A 20,171-nucleotide genomic window follows, 5' to 3' on the forward strand; every position below is an offset into this window, starting at 1 on the left:
CAGTGGTTTTCCCTTGTGGGGTGTAGCCCAAGACACAAACAGCTGGTTGTGTCTCCTGAAACTTGCTGTCCTGTCCACATAACGCTCGCACAGGACAAAAAGTATTCATCCTGCATTCTTCCGCTGTTGCAAACGGTGGAGGGTGAAAAGCCCCAAGCTCCACTGTGGGGCACCTAAACACAGACTCCACCACCTTAGGTACAAAAGCCGGGTTAGGCCGTAAACATACTATAGAGAACCCAGGAGCAAACTGCGTACAGGCCGGATGCGTTTACAGTGCCATAGTCAGAGCTAAGAGTAATGCAGTTTTGAGTGAGAGAAACTTTAATCCCATTCCCTCCAAAGGTTCAAACAGATGTTATGAGAGAGCATCTAACACAACTGACAAATCCCATATTGGTAACAGGGGCCTAGAAACTGGGACTTTACGGCGCACCCCATTCATAAAGCAGCACACCAAAGGATGTTGGCTAGCTGGTTTTCCACCCAAGCCTATGTGGCGAACTGAAATAGCAGCCAGGTAAACCTTAATTGTGGAAAATGCTTTCCCTCTGTCCAACAGGGTTAAAAAAAGAACCCCTAATTTTCCTCTTCCTTATCAGAGCTGGAACACTACTGATTGGCATTTTCAAATCTTAGGATATCTTTTTATATCCTTTTCCTGATTTGTAAAGTTCAACTATGTTTTCTCGCAGGTCCTTTGGCAGTTCTTTTGCTTTCCCCATGGCTTGGTATCCAGTAAAGTCAGAGCAGCCCTGGATGAATGTGCAGGGGTCTCTCAAGAGCCAAGAAACTCATTGACTGTTTATATACAGACACTAATTACAATCAAACAAGTCACAGGTGTGGAAACTTTTGATCAAGGCCATTTGGATGATTTCAGTTATCATTATGATTTAAAAAGGGCACACACAATTATGTGAAAATAAACGGCTTCACCTGTCCAATATCCCTAAATAAACGGAACGTTTTAAGCATAATCAGTCATATTTCCAAAAAATAGCCAATATTTCTAAAATTCTGCCAGGATATGTAAACTTATGAGCACAACCATATATTTGAGAAAATAGAATCATTACATTTACTTTAGCAACATGTCATTTTTGCAGTTGAAAGGCAACTTAGAAACTAGGTTTTAAATAAACACTTTAACAAACAAAGAAGAAAGCATTAGCCTTAATGTTGTTTAACAATATGCATCTTCAAATACAATGTAAGGAACAGGTGCCTTAAAATGCCTTATATTGTATTTGAGGATGCATATTATTTACCTGTGCAGTTTGAGGTAACTCCTTTTATAATTTTTGCCAGCTGAGCTTACATTTTCCATACTGAACCCTAGATATTTAATCAATATCATGAACAAGACATTGGGTATATATATTGTATTTATTTGAAGCACTAAGAGTTAAATTTAATCTTGAATAATTTATTACAAATTATGTACATGTACAACTTAAACATTAAAGACTATAGCTAAATCAATATTTACAAGTTTAGTTCATAACTTCATAAAGGCTTGAAGGAGAAATCTACACAGTGGAGCAGTTAAGGGAGACTACAGTGCATATGGTCATATTGCCATGGGACTTGGCCAGCTGGAGAGGTGAAATACTGGTGGAACACATCCCAAACCCAGAGTGCCTCAGCTGATTCTCTATTCCCCCAAATACTCCTAATGGCAACCCAACACGCTGCCGTCCACATCATCAGCACCTTCATCCTAAACATCAGCGCTGTGGTTCCCATCTGTACTACGGGGGTAGTTTGTCAGGATGCAGGCGGCTTTGATGATGCTGTCAGCTGTGTCAGCAGACACTTGCAGCCGGCGTTGATACATTCTCCACACACTGAGGTGGAAAATCAGTGGAGTTCACCTTTAATCAGTGGTAGAAGTATTGAGATATTTAACTGAAGTAAAAGTAGCAATAGCGAATGTGAAGGTACGTCACACCGTGTTGCATGTTGGGACGGGGGCGCCATCATGGGAGGAACGTGCTCTGTTACCTGCCTGTGCCTGCTATGGTGCTATGGTAGTTGTGTGCTGACCTTTTGTTTTGTATAGCTAGAAAGTTGGTTAAATCATTAAATAATTTAAAAGTTACAAATTCCTAGAAGCTCATGAACAGCTTTGCAGTGGCTGGGTGCAGCTGAGTGATCTGCTAATTCACAAGCAAGCAAACTGCAAGAGCACAGTTATACATGCAAAGGTAAGGTGGCACTCCTCTTTCTGACTCAATTATTAAACCAAACAAAATACAAAACTTACTAGACAGTCAAAGAACAGACAGCAATGAAGTGTCTGTTCAGCGTGAAGAACAATAATTATCTGAACTTCAGCAAAGTTAATTTTGAAGTGACAATAATAATCATACTGAACGAAGGAGGAAAGTTAGTTATCATTTGTATTTCAGTGGTCACATAAACTTACCTTGAGCTCAAACTGATCTACAATTAATTTACCTGTGATTGTATTTACAAAAGCAGCCTGTGCCACAGCCTCTGTACAGTGCAGAAGATGAAGACACCTCCAGCCTTGACAGCAGACCCTCTGCTGTTCATGTGCACTCTGCTACAGTCTTTGTAAGAAATGTAGAGATGGACAAAAGTTTGAACATTCACAGAAATCATAAACATTTATATTTTATTAATGTTCTTGTTACCTGAGCAGACCTGGCTGTGATTCCTCTCTTCTTTTTCTTAGTATTAATGTTAAAAGTTAACCCCATATTACACATCTGTAATGTAATACAAGGCCAGTAGAATTGTCATCAATGGTTTATTATTACATTTTGGTTGATGTGGACTGGACTGGTGTGGACAAGACTGGACTGTCTCTACTGGCTGGGGAGACTGAAAGGATAATATTCATCTAAGGAACGGTTGGTGGATGTCCTGCAGCTTCTGTTTCAGTCCTGCATCAAGCTTTACTCTCTTCAGGCATCCCATGTTGCTGCTGTGATCTTCATCACTCACTGTAATGCTCTGCCCCTCTTTGCTGGCTGTATAAAACAAAATGTTCTGAAGTTTAAATGTTACATATTTGATGGATTGTATAAAATTGATGGATGTGAAATGAGAGTAAACTGCTGGCCATAAAAAATGTAATGTTACTGTGAGACAAAAAGGCAGAAGTGTATGAGTTAATAACAAGCAGTTACTAACTATCAAACTTATAGCTGATTGCTAACAGGGGATTAACTAACACTAAATCTTAGCCAGTTAGTTTGAGTGTGTTACAGGTTCAGAATGAAGCTCTGGTCCAAACTGGTGCAACATATTTATTCACAGGGGTTACTTGTGCAAAACATATTTAAATCAGTAGTCAGCACGTGCTCAGCTTGCATCAGCTCTACTACCTCTGAACTGTGAATTTCACTGTAATATCTTTAGGTTACAGCCTTGTTTTAAACTTCTCAATGGATTTCACTTACTTTAAGCATCCCGTACACAATGCTACAAATACCTACACGTGTAAGCTGCAGAACACACTTTCATTGATGCAGGAATGTTGTTAAAAGTAACCAATTCATAGCTCCAACTCACCAACAGAAAGGCAGTGGGATCCTCATGATTCTCACAACATAGAGCGGACCCAAAATTCAAAACAGTGTTGACATCAACTTCACATTCTCTATACCACAGCATAAAAATGCTCCAATTTACATATAAAAGTCCTGCATTAAAAATATTAACTAAACATATAAAAGTATTAGTTGCAAAATTTACCTAACGTATTAAGTAAAAGTACTCATTATGCAAAATGGCCATACTCAGTGGCATATTTATTATATTGTATATACTGTTTACTGTGCTCATGTAAAGAGCAGTGTTGAAGGTACTCAGATCCTTTACTTGAGTAAAAGTACCAATACAGCAATGTAAAAAAAAAACCATTACAAATAATGGATGGATGAATGAAAAATCCTACATAAGTAAAAGTACAAAAGCAGCAAAACAAAGTTAAAGAATTCAAGTAAAAGCAGTGGTTTGGTCCCTCTGAGTGATATATTATATATGACATCATTAGATTATTAATACTGAATCATCAGTGTGTAAGTGAGAAGGGTCTAGCTGCAGTCTTGCAGACTCACCCTAAACCTACACAACTCACCCACTTTACTATATGACCCATTATTGATTTTCATTTCAATAATGAAACCATGTGAGAAGTTTAGTGGGAAAAATCATGATTTGGTGGAGCTGCTAACAACTCATAGACATCTGAAATGTGACCCTAACTACACACTGCTTTTTGTAAGATGACAAAAGCCAAAAGGGCTTGAAACCACTGGTTTCATCCTTAACAATGTGTTGTGTTTTAAAAGCATTGTGTCAAATCTTAATCTGAAAAGTAACTAACTAACTAACTGTCAAATAAATGTAGTGGAGTAGAAAGGACAATATTTCCTTCTGAAATGTATAAAGTATCATCAAATGGAAATACTCAAGTAAAGTACAAGTACATCAAAATTGTACTTAAGTACAGTACATGAGTAAATGTAATTTGTTATTTTCCAGAGTAAAGTCTAATATTTGAGGAAGGGAGCTTTTGAAGGTAGATAAAAATGAATTGTGTGATAAAACTGAATATTTGAAACATACCTTAGCTTAAAGCCCCTAACCCTAACTTGTCTACCACCTATTTTGATGTGACACAAATGCAAAAGAACACAGAGTTTCCTAAGTATTTTCTACACAAGTTTGGCCTTAGTGAAACTGAATCAAATGATCAAATGCAAATGATAAGAAAAGAGTGATTTCAAAGCAGATATTAGAATTTAGACATTTTTCAATCAATCAATCAATCAATTTTTATTTATATAGCGCCATATCACAACAGAAGTCATCTCAAGGCACTTTTCACATAGAGCAGGTCAAGACCATACTCTTTAATATACAGAGACCCAACAATTCCCCCATGAGCAAGCACTTGGCGACAGCGGTAAGGAAAAACTCCCCTTTAACGGGTAGAAACCTCAAGCAGACCCCGGCTCTTGGTGGGCGGCCATCTGCTTTGACCGGTTGGGTTGAGAGAGAGAAAGAGAGAGGGAAAGGGGGAGGGGGGACAGAAGAAAAAAAATCACAACAACAACAACAACAAGCACGAGCAGCAACAGCCAGGGAAGGATGCCATCAGGACTGTGAAGGACCGCGAAGGTTCGGCCCGGGACTCAGCTTTTCCTGTGAGATGAGAAAGCACAAAAAACTCCGGGGAAGAAGCAAAGTTAGTGACATGCATTGATGTTACATGAATGCATACAGATGGAGAGGAGGAGAGAGGAGCTCAGTGCATCATGGGAAGTCCCCCAGCAGTCTAGGCCTATAGCAGCATAACTAAGGGCTGATCCAAGGCGAGCCTGGTCGGCCCTAACTATAAGCTTTATCAAAAAGGAAAGTTTTAAGCCTACTCTTAAACATAGAGAGGGTGTCTGCACCCCGGACTGAATCCGGTAGATGGTTCCATAGAAGAGGAGCCTGATAGCTGAAGGCTCTGCCTCCCATTCTACTTTTAGAGACTGTAGGGACCACAAGTAAGCCTGCATACTGGGAGCGCAGTGTTCTAGTGGGATGATACGGTATTATGAGCTCTTCAAGATATGATGGTGCCTGACCATTAAGGGCTTTGTAAGTTAGGAGAAGGATTTTAAATTCTATTCTAAATTTAACAGGAAGCCAATGTAGTGAAGCTAAAATGGGAGAAATGTGGTCTCTTTTTCTAGTTTTAGTCAGAACACGTGCAGCTGCATTCTGGACCAGTTGGAGAGTCTTTAGAGACTTGTTAGGGCAGCCTGATAATAAGGAATTGCAATAATCCAGCCTAGAAGTAACAAGTGCGTGAACTAGTTTTTCTGCATCTTTTAGGGACAGGATGTGCCTGATTTTTGTGATATTACGTAAGTGAAAAAAGGCAGTCCTTGAGATTTGATTTATGTGGGAGTTAAAGGACATATCCTGATCAAAGATAACTCCCAGATTCCTTACGGTGGTGCTGGAGGCCAGGGTAATGCCATCCAGAGTAGCTTTATCATTAGATAATGTGTTTCTAAGGTGTTTAGGGCCAAGCACAATAACTTCAGTTTTATCTGAATTTAGTAGTAGAAAATTGCAGGTCATCCAGGTCTTTATGTCGTTAAGGCATGTTTGGAGTTTGTTTAACTGATTGGGTTCATCTGGCTTCACTGATAAATATAATTGGGTGTCATCTGCGTAACAATGAAAATTTATGGAGTGTTTCTTAATAATATTACCTAAAGGAAGCATATACAAGGTGAATAGAATTGGTCCAAGTACAGAACCTTGTGGAACTCCGTGTCTAACTTTTGCCTTCACGGAGGATTCATCATTCACATGTACAAACTGAAATCGGTCTGATAAATAGGACTTAAACCAGCTTAATGCAGTTCCTTTAATGCCAATTAAATGTTCCAGTCTCTGCAAAAGGATTTGATGGTCAATTGTGTCAAATGCAGCACTAAGATCTAACAGGACAAGTATAGAGACAAATCCTTTGTCCGATGCAGTTAGGAGGTCATTTGTGACTTTCACCAGTGCTGTCTCTGTGCTATGATGCGCTCTAAATCCTGACTGAAAATCCTCAAATAAACTATTGTTATGTAGAAAGTCACATAACTGATTAGAGACTGCTTTCTCAAGGATCTTAGATAGAAATGGAAGGTTAGATATAGATCTATAATTGGCTAAAACACCTGAATCAAGAGTAGGCTTCTTAAGAAGAAGTTTAATTACAGCTACTTTAAAAGACTGTGGTACATAGCCTGTTACTAAAGACAGATTGATCATATCTAGTAAAGAAGTGCTCACTAAGGGTAAGGCTTCCTTAAGCAGCCTAGTTGGGATGGGATCTAAGAGACAGGTTGATGGTTTAGCTGAACAGATCATTGAAGTTAGTTCAGACAAGTCTACTGGAGAAAAACAGTCCAAATATATGTCAGGATTTACTGCCGTTACCAAGGTTCCTGTGTTTGGGGAGAGAACGGTGCCTGTTGAGGGCAGGAGGTGGTTAATTTTGTCTCTAATAGTTAGAATTTTATCATTAAAGAAGCTCATAAAGTCGTTACTACTGAGAGCTATAGGAATACATGGATCAGTAGAGTTATGACTCTTTGTCAGCCTGGCCAAAGTGCTGAAAAGGAACCTAGGGCAGTTTTTATTCTCTTCTATTAATGCTGAGTAATAGGCGGCTCTGGCATTACAGAGGGCCTTCCTATATGTTTTAAGACTATCTTGCCAGACTAAGAGAGATTCTTCTACTTTGGTGGAACGCCAAATCCTTTCCAATTTTCGCGATGTTTGCTTTAATTTGCGGGTTTGGGAGTTATACCATGGAGCTACCCTCTTATGTTTTATTATCTTCTTTTTTAAGGGGGCGATGGAGTCGAGTGTTTGTCTTAGTGAGCCTGCAGCACTATCAATAAGATTATCAATTTGGGAGGGACTGAAGTTAACATAAGAGTCCTCTGTAGTATTGAGACATGGCAGTGAATTCAGTACTGACGGAATTGCTTCCTTAAATTTATCTACAACACTATCAGAGAGACATCTAGTGAGGACATTTTTGTCTAGTGGTGTATAATCCAGTAATAGGAATTCAAAAGTTATTAAAAAATGATCTGATAAAATAGGATTTTGTGGAAAAATTATTAAATGTTCAATTTCAATCCCATAAGCCAGAACAAGGTCTAGGGTGTGGTTAAGACGGTGAGTGGGATTATTTACACACTGAGAGAAGCCAATTGAGTCTAATAATGAGATAAATGCAGTGCTGAGACTGTCATTATCAACGTCCACATGAATATTAAAATCACCTACTATAATTACTTTATCTGTACTAAGGACTAAATACGACAAAAACTCTGAGAATTCAGATAGGAATTCAGAGTACTGGCCAGGAGGACGATACACTATAACAAATAGAACTGGCTGTAAAGTTTTCCAGGTTGGCTGAGAGAGACTAAGAACAAGGCTTTCGAATGAGTTATAATTAAATTTAGGTCTAGGGTTGACGACCAGGCTTGAGCTGAAAATGGCCGCAACTCCTCCTCCTCGGCCAGTGCCCCGAGGAATATGAGTATTAATATGACTGGGGGGAGTGGATTCATTTAGGCTGACATATTCTTCATGACACAAACAGGTTTCAGTGAGACAAAATAAATCAATATGATGATCTGAAATTAAATCGTTTACTAAAACGGCTTTAAATGAAAGAGATCTAATGTTCAAGAGTGCACATTTAATTATCTTATTTTGTTGTACTATTGCAGTAGTGTTTTTAATTTTTACTAGATTTTCATGAATGACTCTTCTTTTGTTTACTTTGGATTTAATTGATTTATGTGGTCGGGGGACAGACACAGTCTCTATGTGGTTTTGGGTGGGTAACTGCTCTAATGGAAGCGCAGAGAAGCGTGTAGGACTGCAACTCTGGGTTGTCATGGTTTTGGTTTACTAATAAACTGGGCCATATTTCTGGATATGAGAGCAGCTCCATCCAAAGTGGGATGTATGCCGTCTCTCCTAATCAGACCAGGTCTTCCCCAGAAAGTCTGCCAATTATCTATGAAGCCCACATCGTTTGCTGGACACCACCTCGACAACCAGCGGTTGAATTGTGACATACGGCTATACATGTCATCACTGGTCAGATTAGGCAGCGGTCCAGAGAAAATTACGGAGTCCGACATAGTTTTTGCAAATGTACACACCGACTCAACATTAATCTTGGTGATCTCCGATTGGCGTAATCGGGAGTCATTACCGCCGACATGGATGACAATCGTACCATATTTACGTTTATTCTTAGCCAGCAGTTTTAAATTTGACTCAATGTCGCCCGCTCTGGCCCCAGGAATACATTTAACTATAGCTGCTGGTGTCGCTAACTTCACATTTCTGACTATGGAGCTGCCAATAATCAGAGTTTGTTTCTCAGCGGGTGTGTTGCTGAGTGGGGAGAACCTGTTAGAAACATGAACTGGTTGGTGGTGAACCGTGGGCTTCTGCTTAGGGCTATGCTTCCTTCGGACAGTCACCCAGCTGCCCTGGCTTCCCGGCTGCTCGGGAGCTGCCGGGGGAGTGGGAGCTACGCCAGGTCGGCCCGCACCGGATACTAGGGGCTGGCTAACTATATTAGCAGCTGATTGTTTTTCCATGGTGCGGAGCCGCGCTTCCAATTCACTAAGCCTTGCCTCCAGTGCTGCAAATAAACTACACTTATTACACTTACCACTATCACTAAAGGAGGCAGAGGAATAACTAAACATTTGACACACCGAGCAAGAGAGAGCAGAAGAACGAGAGGGAGAGAGAGAAGCCATCGCTAACTACTTAGTTTAAGTTAGCTGCTAGTGCTAGCTGCAGAGCTAAAGTGACTAACAACTTGTGCGATTAGCGAGAAAAGTCGCTAAGAGAAAAGCGCTGAGAGTGCTTGTGTAAAACTAGCGAAAGTTTAAATATACAGCAGATATTAATCCACAATTAATCCACAGTAATGTGATATATATAGGAAAATCAACTGAGATGAGAGCAGCAACAACGCTATCAGTAGACACAGTCGGCCTTGAATGACTTTTTCCATTTTTATACTCATGAAACTAATTAGCTTTTTGGGGGCTATTTAGAGTGTCCAAATGATGAATTGTTTTGAAGAAAAGTGGGAGGAAACCGGAGCACCCGGGGTAGTTGTACATCTGAAGGAGAGTCCCTCAGATGTAGAACCAGTTAACCCCTGAGATGACCCTGAGAGCTCCAGTCCTACCTCACATAGAGGTAAGGCAGGACTGAAGCTCTTTACTGCATTCATGTTGAAGGAAAAAAGTAACCCCCAGCTCACTTTTTCCCTTCAACATGAAGGCTTAAATAACCCCCTAAACCCCCTAAAATAACCCTCCCTATATAAACCCGACCTTCACCCGTCTGAAGGGCTTGGAGAGGGCTTTTCCCAACGATGAGAAGAACTTAGAGATGGCACTCTGTTTCTTCTCAATAAAGCGGCGACAGAAACAGTCGGTGATGAATTTTTCGATCGCTGGCTCCTCTAAGTTGATCAAAGTCAGCACATTCGTTGGACAGCCGCACACCTTCACCAGGTCTTTGAACACTGCCTTGTCAAGGTCTTTCAAAGTTTCTGGGGTTATTCTTAATTCTGCTCTCTCGACTTTGGCCCATATCCTCTGGAAGAGACGCTGAATGATGACCGCTGGCTGTTTTGTAGTGTGCCTCAGCTTGGCCTTGTTGTACAGCCGATAAACCAGCTTGTCCACGAGGAACCTGACTGACAACTTGTTGCTGTCCTGCTCTGCTGCAACTTCCTGTGCATTCTCCTCTGCATTGACCTCTGGTAAGGTACTCTGTGCCACCAACTCAGTGTCTTGTAAAGCCAGTGTGAGTTTGTCAGAGTGGCTGGCAGCCTGGGTTTTCTGCCACCAGTTGATCAGAGCCAGGAAGCAGCGCACTTTCTTCCGTATGTCATCATACATGGCAGCATCAACCCGAGGAACAGCCGCTGCCTTCCTCCTGATTGCTTCTGGGATGATCTCTGGCATCATGGCCCCATATGTGATGTAGCAGTACACCATTTCAGTGAGTTTTTTGGTGACCACCACAATGTTATTCCCAGAAAGATTTTTGTATCTGGGAAATACGCAAAGCTCATTCCCGCCTTTGTCTTTCTGCTTGCCCCCATCTTCCACCTTAAGCAGCGCGTCGAAACCATCCATGAGAGACTGCATCGACTGGCTGCTTTCAGCTTTGGACTTGTGGTGGAATTTGCTCTTTATTTGTGTCACAATGCGATGTAAAGACATTTTAGTGAGGAGCTTCACAAAGAAGGCCTTTATAATGCTGCCTACCCTTTTAAGAGACCATCTGGGCTTCTCTTTGGATCCTGGAGTTGAAGTCCTCTCCTCGCTGGTGATGAGTTCAGTGATGTCTTTTGACACAACCTCAATGTCAAAAGAGGATTCAGACTTCAGGAGCTCGTACTCTGAATCTGTTATATCCTGCAAAAGACGCTCTGTGATCTCACGAACAGCTTTCTCAATTATTCCCTCGACTACTCTAGCTGTTTCAGCCACAAATGAGTCTTCCTTTGGGTCTTGTGGCTCATCCTCCATGGTTTGTGGTTCCTCCTCCATACTTTGTGGCTCTTCCCCGTGTAACTGACAGATGCTTTTGTAGTCCATGTCCTCCAGATCCTCCATTACCAGCTCTGAGCTGGTCGTCTTTTGGGAGGCAGTCTGGCTTGCTGTCTGCCGGTGTGCACAGGGTGTGCAAATTTCAATCTTAGCGGCAAACTTTTTAAGCATTTTGGAGGCATGTTTGAGCATGTTGTTCAGTCTGTGGGGGGTAGTGATGTGCTGGTTTATTCCAGGCTTAACGGTCTTCTGAGCAGAAAGGGCAGAGCTGACACTCTCTGCAACCTCTTTAGCCAGCAGGTTTGTCAGGTTTTGGGGGCTGACACACTCTTCTTGGTCCACTATGTCCAGAGCATCAGCAAAGCTCTGAGCCAGTGTGTCACCCAGTTTGACCTGAACTTGCTCCTTGGAAATTGCCACAGATGTGTTCTTGAATTTGGCCAAAAAGGTGTTTGTCACTGCTTGTATAATTTCCAACAGCAGCTCAGCTAAGACGATTTTGGTGGCACTGTCAGGAGAACCAGATTTCAGCAGTGTCCACTGGTTCTCTGTAATCCTTTCAACAAAGTTTTGGATCAGTGGGCGAAAAGTGTCGACTGTGACCTCTGGCATCTCCGAGCACAAGCTTCCTGTTGTATTCATGGTGATTGTTATGATGTGGTCTTCTATGCTTGATACTTGATCTGTTGTTTGAACTGCACTGGGCTCCGTTTTCACGCACTAATGTCTGAGTTAAACACGAGTAGAAATGCAGGCAGTGATTGAGAGGTACTTACTTGTATTTAAGCGTCTTACAACATCAGTGCATCATAGGATTCAAGTATGTCACAGCGATCAAAGGAATCCCAAAATGTGATGTCAAAAGAACTGCCTTTTCCATAAATCCAAGCAATGACCATTGCTCAGCAACTGTTGCTCAGCAACCGTTGCTAGGCACAGGCAGCACCCTTTGACTGGTTGTATTCTAGTATTTAGCATTTTTTTAAATGTCAATGTGATTGTTTTACACTCAGAAATAACTGCAGACATTTTGGGAAGTAAATATTTCTCCTATTTAATCTTCATATTACGACATAAACCTGATTCTGGTAATGATCCACAAATAAATGAGGGTTTTTTGAATCACACGGTGATGAAAGAAGTACTCAGATTCTTTACTCAAGTAAAAGTACCAATAAAGTGATGTAAAAACACTCCATTACAAGTAAAGGCCCTTCATGAAAAATCTTGCTTAAGTAAAAGTATATAAGTAGGAAAAGGGAAGCAGGAAAATGTAGTTACAGTATGAAAATAAAAGTAGCGCTCTGGTCCCTCTGACCCCACTGACCTCTGATATATTATTATATATGACAGACTTGTTAGATTATTAATACTGAAGAATCAGTTTGTAAGCAGCATGTTACTGTTGTAGCTGCTGGAGATGGAGCTAGTCTGACCTACGTTATATACAGTTGTCTAGTTTAGTCCAGTGGTTCCCAACCTAGGGGTCGGCTCCCTCCAAAGGGTCACCATATAAATCTGTGGGGTTGTGAGATGATTAATGGGAGAGGAAAGAAGAAAAAACAAAGTTCTGATACACAAATTTGTTTTCAGTTTTTGGACTTTTACTCTAATCTTTGATTTTTGGTGAAATATCGGATCATTTAAACATTTATTGAAATTAAACCATGTGAAAAGTTTAGAGGGAACAATCATGATTTGGTGGAGCTGTTAACAAATCATAAACATCTGAAATGTGTCTCCAACTACACACTGTTATTTGTAAGTCATCAAAGGCCAAAAATGTTGAAAACCACAGGTTGAATCTTTATCAGTGTTGCATTTTAAGAGGTTGTTATATTAAGCATTGTGTCAAATCTTCATCTGAAAAGTAACTAAACCTGTCAAATAAATGTAGCGAAGTAGAAAACACAATATTTCCCTCTGAAATGTAGGGGAGTGGAAGCATGAAGTATCATGAAATGGAAATACTCAAGTAAAGCACAAGTACCTAAAAATTGTACTGAAGCACAGTATGTCAGTAAATTCCATTTCCACCACCACTGAAATCACAGACTTTTGTATGAAATGTAACGGGAACTTGTGATGGCTGCATTAATATGGAAACTGTGGATCACGTCTTTTTTCATCTTCTCAAATATACAACACAAAGACAGCTGTTAAATAATGAATTGGAACATAAAAGGGTTGAAGGTATGGACTTGAAAACGCTCTTTACAAATGATTCTGGAAATTCTATCTTAAAACATGTCTTCACTTATCTACAAAGCACTGGTTTAATAACAAGGACTTAAGAGCTATGTAATTCAACAGTTGGTGGCGATAGTGCTCCGAAAGGTGGCAATTCGTCATTAAACAGGAAGAAGAAGAAGAAGAAGGAGAGCCCAACACTTCCGGGCAAAAACACAAACACATCGCACAAGGTAACATTTTAAATACCGTTTACTTTATTTCATATGAGGAAAGTCTATAAATCAATAACGTGCCGACCGGATTAACATTTTTTTCTAATCGGCTTTCTATTCACTAACATTCACTGCTATACAATCGTAAAAACTAAAGTAACGTGGTGTGATTTAACGTTAGCTCGCAGCTACTGAACCAAGCTGTGCCACATGTTAATGTAACATATAATAACAATATATAAAATACGTCAGTTAAGTTAGTTTGTTATGTGTGTATTATAATTTCTACGCACAATGTTGAAATTATAAACTAACCGGATTAAACACGAGAGGAATTTTCGTTTAACATAAGACTTTATTTCGATAAATTTAACATCCAGAGTTATAAAAAAAAAGCAAGTTTATTTATTGTTGTTCCTGAAATAACTGGACAATGAAATGGTAGACACTATAAACATCTGTAATACGAATATACTTTGATAGGAGACCTCTAACACTTGCTCTGTGTATCGGGGGATTGTATTAACCTCACAGTTATAATGCCCCTGTTAAGTTTCTTTTATATTGCTGATAATAGTGACAGCCTACAGTCTCTGCGTTGTGTTGTAAAGATGATGGAGGACTAACGGCTGACAGTTAGTAACGTTAGTTGACTCCAACGAAGACACACAGATGCTCCGATGTCGATTCAATGATGCCTGTTTATTGCTTACAAGCACTTCGGGATCTGTGGGATACAACCCCGGTCTCAGTTAAACTATTTAATATAGATAAAACCATAATTAAAGGAAACTTACAATAGTAATAAATGATTCCTGTGACGAAGCTTAATAACCGTTAAATAACAAATTACAGGGCCAACGGTCTAACCTTGACCAAGATCAAAGACTTACTAGGCTATATTACAAATTGACTACTACTGATACCGATGAATCAGTACACGTAGATAATCACGCTGAATGTCAATATAGTTATAATTAGTAATTAATTCTCTCTCAGATCAGCTATACATTAATATTTACAGGTTTCCATTTAACAGTCACACACTCACCTGGGGGATACAAGCCCGGTCTGAATTGTTCCCCGGTGATGGGCTTTATAGCTGCATCGTTACCTTGGATACTATGTAGCCAAGTATTAAATATGAAATATAAGATAACAGCATACAAATATGAAAATAACACAAATATGTACACCTTACAACTATTAAATAAAGGTAAAATTACTGACAAAATTATATTCTATATTATAAGATTTTGCTATTAGACATAGTGACCATTTAAAGCTCAAATGATGTATTTAATGTGACATGCAAGAGGCATATGTTACATCTGCAGTGATGGAAAGTCAGTAAAGCACTTTCAAGTTCAGTTTTAAAGTACTTTTACCTTACTGGTGTGGTTGAATGCTACTTTATACTGCTGCTCCACTATATGTTATAGGGAAACTTTGTACTTTTTACCTCACTACATTTGTCTGACAGCTTTAGTTTACTGTACAGGTTAAGATTTCACATACAAAACGTGTTTTCAGTTTACAAAATATGATTTTATAGATCAAACTACCCAACAGAAAGTGAGGAAATTAAATTAACCTCCCTCTCGACCAGCTACAACATTGTAAAGCTGCCTAGATTCATACATCAATAATAACAGTCACTCTGAACGGGGCCATTCTGCATAACTACTGTAATACTTTACATCTAATACATTTTTCTGATTGTACCTGCAGTGTATTTTAACTACAGTACAATTTAAATGTAGTACTTTTATTTTAACAGAGTATTTTCAGAGTGTGGTAGTTCTACTTTTACACAAGTAAAAGATCCAAAACCATTTTTTCCACCACTGTTGGTTTTACTCATGTAAAGTTTTTGTTTTTTCCATCCTCACAGTGGGGCTCTTATTAATTATTTCTACTGAAAAAATAAACAGAAAATCATTAATTATGAAAGAGTGATATTTATTTAGGCTACCATATTCAGTAGTTAAGAACACATTTAGGTATTTGTTTGCTAAAATGGGAAATTGAGAGGAAAATATGGCTCAATTTAACATCTCTTTCAACAATCAAAATAAGTAATATTACAGATTGAATCACAGTTTTTCTCTCAATATCCCATCAGTCAGATCTTTATCTTCATTTAATTGATTTTATCTTCATTTTGTCCTGTTTCGAGTTGACTGAAGACAAAGTGGTTGAATGAGGAGGACCGCATACAGACTTGCTCATTTCATCAACTTCTGTTTTAAACCGCATCATGCTGAATCAAAGCCCAACGTTTCAGCTTGCACTTTCGTTATGGGCCAAACAGGAATAGTTGAAAACCAAATTTTATACATTTATACATCATACAAGTCATCCCATAGGATAATTACATTATTCAGTAATAAAGCCATTATCTGTGTCACCTGTATTGTCCTGTACCCAACACTTGAGTCTTTGTCTTCACTGGACACGTTTGGTTGATTATATCACTTTGAACCGCAGGTGGACAGCCTGTGTGAAGGAATGAATTTATCAAACATATTGATATAACTAAATTTAGGTCAGTTAGAGTCATAATGTCGGTTTCGGTTACTCTAACTTAAATTTGAAGTGTTATGTTTTTCAGCCAGACTGTGCAGTCATGACGAGGTGGGCGAGAGCCAATAACGTCCACAAACACAAACCAGCAGAGGCCACTCCATGGAATAAGTTGAAAGGGGGAGGAGGAGGAGGGAGAGGAGGTCACCCGGGAGGCTCAGGTATTAAACACGGAGCTCAGAGGGATCATCTGAGAGGGACTCAGCCCGGCGGCTCCGCTGTGCATAAACCCAACCGTAAGAAAAAGGACTACGAGAATGAGGACGTGAACGGGTTCTTGGAGTATCTGCAGCAGAGCGGACAGTCGCTGCCTAGAACTGATAAAGGAGGGAGGGAGGGAGAGCAGCAGCTTAAGCAGGAGGTGCACATCGCTCTGAAGAAAGACCAGAGGAGAGAGGACAGACGGATAAAGAGGCAGAATGACAAGAAGAGCAACATGGTGAGTGATTTCACACCACGTTTACAGATATTCATGTTTGGTCATACTTTTAGTACGAGGAGTTAAAGATATTATTATTTTACCTTGTTATATGACACCTATCTGTGCTGATATTTAGGGGCGCTCCAGAGGAGTCCTGACCTTCTTGTTCTCTTCTCCCCAGCTGTGTTTTAACTGCAGGAAGCCGGGTCACGGTTTGGCCGACTGTCCAGAGGCGGACAGAGACGAGGAGATGGGCCGAGGCATCTGCTACCGCTGCGGCTCCACCGAACATGAAATCCAGAAATGCAGAGCTAAAGTCGACCCTGCTCTTGGTGAGGACAACGTGGAGACATTTGTCAGAGATTTGAGTTTAATCCTGATGTAATCATGTTTAATGTTCTCTCCATCAGGTGAATACCCATATGCTAAATGCTTCATCTGTGGTCAGACCGGACACTTGTCACGCTCCTGCCCTGATAATCCTAAAGGAATGTATGCACAAGGTACACTCAGGCAGAAACTCACCACACTGTTTGCATGATAATTCACTTCATAGCAGTTTGACTGAATATTTGTGTCTGCAGGAGGCTGCTGTCGTGTTTGTGGCTCAGTGGAACATTTTCAGAAGGATTGTCCAGAGCACCAGGCCTCAAGTGAGTCTCCTTTTCCTCTTTGGTCTTCAAACTATCATATTAACCTGAAAATAAGACAAATGGAGCTGCAACAATTAGGTGATTCATTGAAAGAAAATTTATCTGCAACTATTTTGGTAATAGATTAATAGTTTAAGGCGCTTTTTAAGCGTATATTTGCTGGTTCAAACTTCTCAAATGTAAGAATTTTCGTCTTTTCTTGGTCTTACACATTATAGTAGTAAGACGTATGTTTTTATAAGTCAGAGGTTCACTACAGTCAGTAAGATTCATCCTCTGGGGACCATGAATATCTGTATAAAATGTCCTTGTAATTAGGGCGGCAACTAATGATTATTTTCATTATCAATTAATCTATCGATCATTTTTTCGATCAATTGATTAGTCATTTAGTCAAAAATGGTGAAAAATGGCCGTCGCTGTTTCCCAAAGCCCAAGATGTCCTCAAATGTCTTGTTTTGTCCTGACCAACATTCCACAACCCAAAGATATTCAGTTTACTGTCACAGAGGACTAAAGAAACCAGAAAATATTCACATTTAAGAAGCTTGAATCAGATAATTTGGACCTTTTTTTTCTTAAAGTAAAAGATGCATTTTCTGTCAACTGACTAATCATTGCATCTCTAATAGTAATCCATCCACAGTAGTTCTAGTAGGTCAGATGTTTTACCTCCTCAGGAGGATGCAGAGGGAGAGAAAACTTGTCAAAACTCATACTCCCTCTTTAAGTCTTAACTCAGTCAAATCTGAACAGATTCAGTGTGACTTACACTTCCTGAGGATATCATCATCTCTGATGTCCATTTCCAATAAACCTCCATAAATTCACCAAAAAGGGGTCTTCAAAATTTGCCTGAGAATCATCACATTTTTAAGTTTTCTTCCATATCAAAGTAATCCAGTGATAGTTGTCTGTACATCCATGGCTACACTGCAAAGAGGGGCTGCCAAAAGCTGATTCAGCAGACTTTTAATTAACGCTATTTGACTAAATGTGAACAAATGTAGGCTAAAGAAACGGGACTTAAGTTTGTAGCCCACAGCAACATCCACCAAAGCATTTTGGGAGCTGTAGTTCCAAAACTGAGAGCATGTTTATCATCCAAATCAAACTCAGACTAAGAACAAGGAATAATTGATGAATATGAGCTTTTTTTCAATATTTTATGACATCACTAATGGCACTCTTGAAGCTCTCCCTTATCCTTCATATACCCACATTTGTCCTATATTGAAAACCAGCAGACATACAGACAAAACTCAATCATCACAACTTAAAATTGGCTCGGGAGACGGTAGATCAGAGGCATTGTCTCCATTTTTTCTGAGGAGGAGCCACAGAGTCAAGACTTTGAAAATTCATGGGTTAGTTGGGCCAACAGACAGACATTGGCATCCTAAAAATACCATCTTATATTCAGTTTAATATCTGCGTGGCTGCTGTTGTGTCTGAGCTTTAACATTTCCCTCACTGTGTCCTTCCAGCAAACTCTGTGACTGTGGGCTGGTTGTCCAACAATATGAGTGCAGACCATGAGGAGGTTCATGTTCCAGTGAAGAAAGCCAAACCCAAGCAGACTAAAGTGGTGACGTTCTGAGATCGTCTGCAACACTCTGACTCTGTTCTCTCTGACCAATGTCACCGTCTGGACTCTGATAAACGGATTATTTACTGTTCACATGTAGTGAACTGGACTTCGGATTTCTATTTCCCGTTTTGTATAACGGACATCCTTTCAATAAAGCGTTGCTTCTGTGTATTTACAGCTTTCCTTTATTCTGGTGCTGGAACAATAATTGTGATTGATTATTAGTTTTATGGTTTTATGGCGGCACTTCACCACCAAGCTACCATGGGGTGTAGTAGAATATTGTGCAAACTGTGCCTGTTGAAAGCATGTGAATGAGTGAACCCTTTTGGAAGAAGCCACTACATGTATCAACCTAATCTTATTGAATAGAAAGTAGTAGCCAATATGTTAGCCAATAGGAAAAGGAAATGCAAATGGGAAAGGGAGCTGCCCTTTTAAATGCCCAATTAAAAGCTGTAATTCAGTTTGCAAATTCAGTTATTTATCTTTTTATCATGCAGTAACTGCATGTATCTAGGAGTTCATTCATGTATTTTTAAATGATGTGCTTATTGACTTTTTGTTTTTGTAAATCCCTTTTTAATTTGGACAATTTGTTGATGAATAATTATTTCATTTGTAAATTCTTTTTATAATTCTTTTTAATGCCCATTAAACTATCAAATAATTTGTAATTTAAAGTGTTATTTAAGAAAAACACTTAACTTTGTAATTTAGTGTGTTTCTTTATTAATTAATTAATTAATTTGTAAACCAATTGATTAATTCCTGTTTTTATTATACAATTACTTATTAATTAATGAAACGCTTTATTACTATTTCTGTGACACTTGTGGTCCTCCATAATTTACTTACAAAATCTTGCTTCAGATATTAAAAGAGAATAACAAACGAATATCACCTGGCATCAGCAGCTGAATATGTTACTGTACACGTAGCATCTAACTTTCCGTAAGAAAGCTTAAAATGATAAGAATTATTTTAAAATAATTGAAAAATAATAATTTCCCAAAGTGTATAACTATTCCTTTAATGTCAGTGCCGGTACTGTTTGATAGTTTTACATGTCTACTGGGCCCCTGCTTTGAATTGTTTCAGTTATCAGCGGTGTCTCGTCTCATCGCATTATAAGGCCACAAGATGGCAGCATCGATTACGTCTCTCTCTCTCTCTCTCTCTCTCTCTCTCCCTCTCTCTCTCTCTCTCTCTCTCTCTCTATGTCTGTCTGTCTCTCTCTCTCTCTCTCTTTCATTGAATTGAGGCTTTATTGGCATGACTATATTGAGGTACTGTATTGCCAAAGCACATTGTACAAGGTAATAAGGTAGTACAAACAGGGAAAAGTTCAGTTTTTAA

The 20,171-nt window shown here is 39.4% G+C and overlaps 1 protein-coding gene across 2 annotated transcripts; it reads left to right on the plus strand.

Annotated features, from left to right (window-relative positions):
- Positions 1–13,469: 13,469 nt before the first annotated feature.
- On the plus strand, positions 13,470–18,983 carry zcchc9 (zinc finger, CCHC domain containing 9). 2 transcript variants are annotated; one of them, XM_044334572.1, is made up of 6 exons: positions 13,470–13,579; positions 16,176–16,586; positions 16,750–16,900; positions 16,979–17,071; positions 17,153–17,221; positions 18,709–18,983. In XM_044334572.1, the coding sequence occupies exons 2-6, from the start codon at positions 16,191–16,193 to the stop codon at positions 18,819–18,821; spliced, it is 822 nt and encodes a 273-aa protein (XP_044190507.1). In that variant the 5' UTR covers positions 13,470–13,579; positions 16,176–16,190; the 3' UTR covers positions 18,822–18,983. The 2 variants fall into 2 exon arrangements, with proteins under 2 accessions (XP_044190507.1, XP_044190508.1); XM_044334573.1 differs by having other exon boundaries at positions 13,538–13,579; positions 16,161–16,586.
- Positions 18,984–20,171: the final 1,188 nt, after the last annotated feature.

Source organism: Thunnus albacares, chromosome 18 (assembly GCF_914725855.1).
Source record: "Thunnus albacares chromosome 18, fThuAlb1.1, whole genome shotgun sequence".
Taxonomy (NCBI): domain Eukaryota; kingdom Metazoa; phylum Chordata; class Actinopteri; order Scombriformes; family Scombridae; genus Thunnus; species Thunnus albacares.

Excerpts from the sequence above, each read along its gene's own strand:
- zcchc9 (XM_044334572.1), top strand. The coding sequence starts at position 16,191 with ATGACGAGGTGGGCGAGAGCCAATAACGTCCACAAACACAAACCAGCA. Across the intron at positions 16,901-16,978 it reads TAAAGTCGACCCTGCTCTTG|GTGAATACCCATATGCTAAA; the intron begins GTGAGGACAACG and ends TCTCTCCATCAG. Across the intron at positions 17,222-18,708 it reads TCCAGAGCACCAGGCCTCAA|CAAACTCTGTGACTGTGGGC; the intron begins GTGAGTCTCCTT and ends GTGTCCTTCCAG.